Source organism: Trachemys scripta, chromosome 6, assembly GCF_013100865.1.
Source record: "Trachemys scripta elegans isolate TJP31775 chromosome 6, CAS_Tse_1.0, whole genome shotgun sequence".
NCBI classification, from domain to species: domain Eukaryota; kingdom Metazoa; phylum Chordata; order Testudines; family Emydidae; genus Trachemys; species Trachemys scripta.
Window position 1 is genome coordinate 57,718,114 of NC_048303.1, and position 9,011 is coordinate 57,727,124.

The 9,011-nt window shown below is 44.3% G+C and overlaps 1 protein-coding gene across 1 annotated transcript in view; it reads right to left on the reverse strand.

The window, feature by feature from the left end:
* PCSK1 (proprotein convertase subtilisin/kexin type 1) overlaps nucleotides 1-7,414 on the reverse strand; it is a 33,548-nt gene extending 26,134 nt beyond the window's left edge. The window contains exons 1-3 of the mRNA XM_034774806.1: nucleotides 6,910-7,414; nucleotides 5,001-5,105; nucleotides 521-631 (exon numbers count right to left, since the gene is read on the reverse strand). Coding sequence (XP_034630697.1) covers nucleotides 521-631; nucleotides 5,001-5,105; nucleotides 6,910-7,092 — 399 coding nt within the window. The 5' untranslated portion in view covers nucleotides 7,093-7,414. The remainder of the gene's footprint in view (nucleotides 1-520; nucleotides 632-5,000; nucleotides 5,106-6,909) is intronic.
* Between the last annotated feature and the right edge of the window lie 1,597 nt (nucleotides 7,415-9,011).

Sequence of the window (9,011 nt, forward strand, 5' to 3'; positions counted from 1 at the left end):
CCTCTGCCATCTTTTCATTAATGATTTGATCCTATGAGATGTGGAGCACCTTCAACTCCAGTCAAAGTCAACAGAAGTTGGGGTGCTCAGCACCTTGCAAGTTTGAAGCTTTATTCCCTGTTGACATATGCAGTGTGCATTATTAGCTCCAACACAGAAATATGCTACCAACTAAAGAGGTAGAACTAGAGATGCTGGTGTTATCTGGTAAGGCTAAAATTCCTGTTATCGTAAACATGGTTCTTAACTGTTTAACAGTTTTCTAAGGTATCACATAATTCCAGTGATCAGAAACTTGAACTAGATGGCATGGCCTTTGCATGAACTGTGGTTTAAAGAAAGAGAACGTTGCTTGGTGACATCAAATGCTAAGACCTATCATTTCCGTGGGCAACACCAAGGAAAGTGGCTACAGTCTGCTCCCTTCTGTGCACCCTCTTTGACATCAACAAAATAGCACATGTGATCAGTATAAATAAAGTTCATTGCCTGCTAATATCATATAAAAATAAACTCTTACCAGGTACCACTGCTGATTCCACATAGGATCGTTGAAAAGGTCTTCTGCTGAGTCTCTCAAGGCTGAACGCTTAGTTCGCTTTTTTTCATACTGTTGCTCTGCCCATGACACCTACAAGTATTTTCATCAACAATAACAACATATAAACTCACAGAGATTAACTGGTTTTGAGAGTGTTTCATTGTAAAACAGTACCTTGGTATCTAGAGGGAAAAGTGGAGGGTTCATTGCTGCAAAGTGCATTTCTGCATTAAAGTGTATCTTAAACAGAAGGAAGATTCAGTGAAACCATGATACTATAAAATCATTTAAAGTACAGCTAGAGTGAAAATCTTTTATCCGCAAATGCCCCATAATGCACCTTTTTTTTGTTGAAAGTATATAGCTGTTAGAAGATTGCTTAATCTGTGGTAGTGACTCAAACAAGCAAAAACACAATTTGTTTCACTCTTCAGCCTACAATTTAATATCTCTCTAGGTGAACTAGAAAGAACGGGAACCGTGAATTTTTAGAGGGGTAAAAAGAGCCAGTCTTGCCACAGTGACAGCAATGTTGCTACTCATAGTCAATCTGTTCTTCAAAGCAGCTTTCCAAATGGCACTTATGATCACATTCCACTTCAAAGTGTAAACAATTAGAAAGAAGTGAATAGTATGCCAAATTTAACACTGGTGTGACTCTATTAAAAATCAGTGGGGTTATACCAAAATTAATATGTTCAAGTGTGTTTGTGAATGTGTCTATGCATGTAATTTCATGCCAGTTATAGATATACCTGGCTATGTCTAATTTACTTGATGGTATTTTCAAAAGGTTTCTCATTTTGTCTGTTGGAATGAATTACTCCTTTGTCTATTTACCTAGAAAAATTCAGTTCAATTTTAACAAAGACAGATTCTGATACCCTTACTTATGCTGAGTGGAACCTTATTCTGCAAATTGTGCTATTTATTTCAGTTGGGGAACTATTCATGGAAGTAAGATGCTACTCAACATGAGTATGGGTATCAGAATCTGGCCCATAGCTGGTGTCTAACACAGACTTGCTTTTTGCTCCATTTTCCAGCTTGGTAAAGTGAAAACAAGTTAGGTGACTTGCCAAGATCCTACAACAGGTCCTCAGCTCAAGATGTTCCTGGCTCCCTAACCCTTTGCGCTAAACATCAGATTAGGTTTTTTGATTAGGACTCATCTCTCTATGCTGTGCTCTCATACCTTTTTGATTTACACGTCTGTCACAGGATATGTTAGTCACAATTGTGACTATGAAAAACCCAATTTAATGAACAGTTATATTGATATGATTTAAATGTATTTCACATGAGGGAAAATTAATGAAAAGCTCCACATAAGAGAATATAGCCTAAAAAAACTGAGGCCGCTACACGTACGTAATTTGAGAGTACACCGCATAATATAGATTTTCCTACTTTGTGTACACTTAGTGCTAAAAATGCATGCTGAGTGACAGCCCTGGAAACTGTAGACCTCTTCTTAACCACTGAACAGGAATAGCATGGACAGTATTAGTGCAAAAAATATTCTACTACTGCCCCATCAATGTGCAAAAAGGCCACTTCTACACAAGTAAGGATGGTAATCCTTCACTCTCTTCCATGTCCATTCAGTGCTTGGCCTCTTTGTCAGTTAATGTGTGTTAACAATTAGTGTCAGCTGTGCTCATCATTTTTGTGATGAGGACAACTGCACTCTGGGAAATGAGCGGAGATCACCAAACTCATACATCAGTGAAAGACATCGTCTAACAAGCCACATTTTTGTCACTATGTAGTTGGGCTTAATTCAAACTGTCAATCTAATAGAGAGAAACAAGGCTCTGTACTAACCCATTGTGAGCCAACCAGTCATTGATATATAGAATAGTTAAAATTATCCCTTGAATTTGATGTAATGTTGTCGATAGAAAATGGATTTTTAAACTAGTCTGAATATTGGAAGAAGTTAGGGAACCAGATAATTACACATTTTTAAAACAGTTAAAAGCATTACACATTTTACTTTAAACACTGGGCAAATTATAAAGAGGCATAGCTCCAGGACCTTACTTACTGCATTTTGATACAACAAATTAATATTCTCAATACTATAGGCCAAAAGTTTCCCTAATTTACACCCACACAGCCCTACTAAAGTAAATGGAATGCTACAAACATAGCTAAAGGCAGGAGTCTGTCCACTGTCTTTTAAAAATGTATTTAATTCTATTAAGACAGGCTGCTCTTGAAAAGGTATAGAACTTTAGTGAAGATGTCTATGTATAACTATATAGCCAGGGCCGGCACTAGCCAAGCAAGCTCTTGCTTGGGGCGGCAGATTCCAAGGGGCAGCATTCCGGCCGCCCTTTTTTTTCTTTTTCTTTTTGGTTTGCCGCTCCGGCCGCCCTTTAGGGGGCGGCGGCACAGAGAAGGGGAGCACCCTGCAGCAAATTCAGCAGGGCAGCATGTGTCCTTCCCTCCCAGCTGACCGGAGTGGCGCAGAGCCCTCCCAGCAGGCGGCGCGGCGGGAGGGACCGTGTGGCGAGCACCCCGCTGAAGCCCTGGCTGCCCCCCTTCATTCTCTCTGCCCCGCTCCCTCCCGCTAGACCAGGCGCGCACTCCGCTGCACGTCTGCAGCACAGGGAGTCCCTCTGCACCCTGGCTCCAGGCGCCCTGCAGGTTTTGTTTTTTTTTGCTTTGCCGCTTATCTGAATACTAGATGGTAAATAAAAAGCAAATTGGAGATGATTTTACAAATGTCACCTGCAGCATTTCAAACCTCTGTTCTTTACTTCAATAGATAAATATGCAGCAATGATTGTCATCAAAGTCAGTCATGCAATTGCCCCCACTTTCTGTGTTATAGCAGAGAAATATACTATAAACAAAAATGGTGGTATTTCCCCTCGTAATGGATAAATTAAATGTAACTGGATCAAAAGGAGAGAACTGAACCTAAACTCTGGATCTGATCTGATCTTGGTATTATGAGGGTGTTGAAAATGTGAAGCCAGATCTGGATGTGAATTTGGAAAGGCAACCCTTATTTGCAATGAGCCAAACCCAAATCCTGGATATAAACATCTCCAAATGTAGAATGTTCACATTTTTCAGCTTGAACCTATCTCAAAGGAAATGCTAGCAGTAAGACACTAGGGGAAGTATGACTTTGAAACAGAGCAAGCAGAACAAAGTATATCCTAACCCAGGGGTCGGCAACCTTTCAGAAGTGGTGTGCCGACTCTTCATTTATTCACTCTAATTTAAGGTTTTGCATGCCAGTAATACATTTTAATGTTTTTAGAAGGTCTCTTTCTCTAAGTCTATAATCTATAACTAAACTATCGTTGTATGTAAAGTAAATAAGGTTTTTAAAATGTTTAAGAAGCTTCATTTAAAATTAAATTAAAATGCAGAGCCCTCCGGACTGGTGGCCAGGACCCGGACAGTGTGAGTGCCACTGAAAATCAGCTCGCGTGCCACCTTTTTTTTTTTTAGATAGTAGTTTTAATTTTTATGAAATTTCCTAACTTTTAAGCTAGGCTTTCAGTTACTGAAAAACTAACCAGTGACCTGTGTGTTTAAAAAGCAGCCACCACCTTTACCATCCACAAAATTAGATAAATGGAGTGTCTGTTTCACCAGTATAACTAGGACCCTACAAAGTCAAAACTCCTCTTGACGGTTTCTGCTGTCTGATTTCCATAAGAGTTTTGAGTGCCCAAATACTGAAAGACTGGGCCCTGTAACAGGCCCTTTTAAAATGTTAACTGAACAGCTAGCTATTGAAACTGGGTATTGCAGCATAATCTCAGCATTTTTTTTCTAATTTTTTTCTAATATATAAACACAATGAACTAGACCTAGATTTCCTAGAAATAGCACAGAATGAGCTTTCAGTCAGGCCCTCTGAAGTCACTGGAAAGACTACCATTTACTTCAACAGATTTTTGATCAAGCCCTGAAGTTCTTTGTATGTATTTTCACCAACCACACATAAGCATTTCAATGTGGGGGAGGGATAGCTCAGTGGTAACATTGGCCTGCTAAACCCAGGGTTGTGAGTTTAATCCTTGAGGGGGCCACTTAGGAATCTGGGGCAAAATCAGTACTTGGTCCTGCTAGTGAAGGCAGGGGGCTGGACTCAATGACCTTTAAAGGTCCCTTCCAGTTCTAAGAGATAGGATATCTCCATTAATTTAATTTTTAATCCAGAACCATTGCAGGTCTGTAATTATAAAAGAGCAATTTGCAGAAAAATACATGGCAGCTTGGGGCCAGATTTGCCAGTCTTACAGACGTTGACTAGTGCCTTACTCCTTGAAGTCAATGGGCCTGTTCATGGAATAATGTACTACTCCACATGAGTATGGATGGAAGAATATATTAGACTTGCAAAATGTATCTGTGACCACATTATAAGTCAAGCAATAAGCTGACAACATGGATGCTGGATATCAGAAAGGGTAAATGCTACACTTACACGATGATCATCGGAGAGTCTCTTAGTGATATGAATGGAACTTCTTCGAGACCTTCTTGGATGGTTTCTATGTCTGAATAGATAATGATTTTCGAGTGATCCAATCTATAAAACAAAGGAATATCTAACATACTGCCAGATACTTCTCCCATTGCAAACAAATATCAACATTCATAACCTGTCAGAATTAGATTCCATCTTCAAATGAGTGAAAACTAGCATAAATGTATAGCTTATAATATTTTTATTCTAAAATAAAATTCTCTCCAAGATAAGGTGTTGATCACTAACAAAAGCTGTGTGTTATTTGGTGTAATGTTGGGAAAACAAGGAGCACAGTCCAAGCTAAAGTTGAAGCTAAAGTACTTACTTTTGATTTACACAGGTATAAATTAAAGTAAAACTTGGTCCCTATTTTGACATATCTTAATTTTATTACATTTTGAGGACAAGGTTTTATTTCTGACCATGGCACATGCTACTGCCTATGGCATCTCTTTGGGATGCTGATGGGATTGAATAGGGGAATATATATTTTCTTGGAGTATGCAAATGTTAGCCAGTGAGTATGCAAATATGAGCTCCTTGTGCATGCAAAATAGGCTGATGGGGTTCTCTACCCCAGTTTATTGTTTACAGCTATGAAATCTATATTTTCATATGACATATTGGGAGTAATACACTTATCCATCCATAGCCTACTAAAGTCAGTGGCAGTTATGCCATTACCTTCAAAGGGACCAGGTCCAGGCCATAATCATGGACCTATTATACAAACTACAGTTTGTTTTAAGAAAGGAAAAATCTCTTTGATGGAGAAAGCCTGTCTTTCACTAGACAATAAGTGGGGCAAGACACTGGGAAAACTGTGTAGTGCTAGCAAATGGGGGACTAGAAGAGGAGAGATGGATTTTAGACTTCGGTCCCCAGGCTCTCTATCTTCACCATCCTCTCTCCTACTTGGGTTACTTAGGTACAGGCTTTTTTTTTACCCTTGCACAGTGGTTTGGTTCCTAACGCCGCCAATCTCATTGGCTGGAGCAGCACGACCCAGGGGGCTGGAGCTCCAGAAGAAGAGGAGCAGCAAGGATGCTGTTACGTCAAGGCAGTTACTCATCCCTGACAACGCTGACATCACGGCATCCCGAGCGCACGAGGAGCTCGCTGCCGGGAAGAAACGCGGCGGGCGAGGGTGAGCTCTGCAACTCCGAGCCAGCGCCGACAGACACCCCGCGCCCCGACTGCAGAGCCAGAAGTTTGCCTAATCAGAGAGCCCCGGGAGGGGGGGGACCCCCCGGCTTTGCACGAGGCAGGGGAGGACTCGCTGTCCGCTGGCTAGATACAGACTACGGCATCTTTCTCTTTAACGCGCACACGCGGGGGAGGGAAGAACCAACTCCCGGGTAAAGCAAAGTTAACACGGCTCCGTTCCCTGCCGGGGGAGCAGCTGCCATTGCAAGCGCCCGCTCGCAGTCCCGCGTCTAGCGCGGAGATCGCCGCGGGGTGGCCGCCGCTGGCCACTCGCATCAGACACTCGCTGAATGCGATGCTGCCATATTGGACCTACCTCCCTGGCGCGGGCGGGGCCGGGCGGGAGAGGACTCGGGGCTGCAAACTCCCCTTGGGGCGCGAGTTTCAAGGCAGGCCCAGGGTGGGACCACTCTTCCCGAGCCAGGCACTGCTCGCCGGCGGGCTCCGGCCCTGCCGCCGGGCGCGTCTGCGCGCAGCCCCCAGGCAAACCTGGGCACGCCGCAGCTAACTGGCTCGGTGCCCGCCCATCGCCTTCCCCGCCCCAGCGTTTCAAGCCAGCCCAGCGCTGGGACTGGGGGGCGGGGGCGTCCCTGGTTACATGGGGCCGATACGTGCCCGGGGAGAGGCGTCCGAAAGTTACCTGCCGGCTGCCCCTTACCTGGCCCAGCAGCTCGTACTCCAGCTCCTCCGCTATGGCCTGGGCTGCCGCCGGACCGCCCGGGATCTCCGCCGCCCATTCATTGACGAACTGCTTCTCCGCGCCGGCCAGGCTGGCGGTCGCGCACCAGGCGCAGAAGAGAGCCAGAGCCACCCGGCGCCCGGCCCGGCGTCTCCCGTCCATGGCCCGGCGAGGGACGCGGGAAATCAAACAACAAACACACGCGGGGTGGGGGGAGACCGGGCAGCGGATCGATGGCTGCAGAGCCGGAGCCCTTTCGCTCGCGGTTGCTATGCGGACACCCGGCAGGCTGGAGGGCGCAGTGTCTCCCAGCCAAGCGCGCCACGGCTCTGGCTCGGGGCTGAACGGAGCCCAAACCCTCTCCCGCGCCGGGCTGGAACCGAGTGTTTACACGTCAAAACTACGAACGCCAGCCTGACGTCAAATGTAGCTGGCCCCCGAGCGAGCGGGTTATTCCCAAGCAGGGAGGGGGGAAAGGGGTTGCTAAAATAAGCCGGAGGGACGGACGCACATTCAAATAAGAGGAGAAAAAAATCCAGCCAACCCTCTGCTAGGAGCTGAACCCCTCCACCCCTGCCCTCACACATCCCCCACCCTTAATAGCTTCCCTGAGCGCTGCCAGAGCTAAGCTCTCTGTCAAGTGCATGGCACTAGCGAACATTATTGTGCCTTTTCTTATCAGGGGGCTTTAGGCTCCTCTTCCAGGAGGTGGCTGCTCTAACCCGCAGAAGGCACGAATTAATGCCCGATACAGCTCTCAGACTGGCTCTAACCGCCCTGGGGAAATGCTTGCACTACCCCAGCAGATGACTTGTAAATAGATTCCGTCCAAGAGATAAACAGCTCGCACTAACCTCGTCTAAAGCAGCTACAGCTCCTATTGCAGCACAGGGATGTGCAGTTTTCTAATGCGCCAACTTTAGTTTACCTCCTTACTCCCGGCGATTTTAAAACAAGGGGGTTGAAAAATCACGGCACTGGGAACAGGCGTGACAGATAAATTACAGTGTGTGCTGCGTGCAAAATAACATTGCTCGCAGATTGAGATAAAGAATATACATCGGAAACCTGTCCGATTTCTTACTCTGTTTAAACGGGAAGAGCTGTTTGCAGGGAAAAGGGTCGATAGGATAATGAGTTAGAGGCACATCCTAAATATCTGATGTTATCCCTTGGAAAAAATATTTCAAAGTCAAATTTTAATTACAAAAATAAATGGGAAGTAGTGCATATGTAATTACACGTCTTCCCAATAATGATATTTAGCCGAGTACAAAACGTTCAGAATCGTAAAGGGTTTATTTTTTATTTTCCCTCTCTATTAGTACAATCTTTTTCATTACGTGAGGATGAAGAAAGATCATCCTAAGTACTTAGAAGTAAACATGCAGTTAAAACAGCTTGAGACAGGGAAGGCGCAGAGTACTATAGATTCCTTCTGTGTCTAAGTGCAGGTTTGCTAAAATGCAGTCTTAGTATGTCACATTTCAGCATGGCTGGGACGGACAGCGACTAGCGGCTGCATCTGGGTGAGCTGTGCATCTGGATAGTCTCATGCTCTCTCGGCCGTGAATCTCCGCTACGCTTGACTCTGGCTTTAGATCCAACTTCTTTTTTAATAAGGCAGTAATTGAACGGTGGCAAGTGCGTTGGCAGACTCCTGGTGGTACCTCAAGATGAACATATGGTTGCTGTTTTTTCCTACAAACTCTAAGATTCACCCTGTACTAAAAACTGGAAATGAGTAATGATTTTGTCATTTAATTAAAAATAAAACTTTTACAGTGTGGGGTTGTTTTTTTTTAAGCTGCTAGCCATCTTTAGGAAGAACTGTGCTCAAAACAGAAGAGCTGGGAGAACAAAACATTTTTCAATTAAGCTAAGAAAACAGAACCTACTACGCAGTAATCCTTGATTAATGCACATTGTCCCCTGATACGTCCATCGCACCACAGGTATGCATTAATCTGCACCACTCCCCAGTCTGATTATGTCTTTAAAATAAAGTACAATTGTTAATTTTTAAAGAATTAAATTATAATGCCATATCATGGCATGGCTCTGTTCCTCAGTAATGTTGA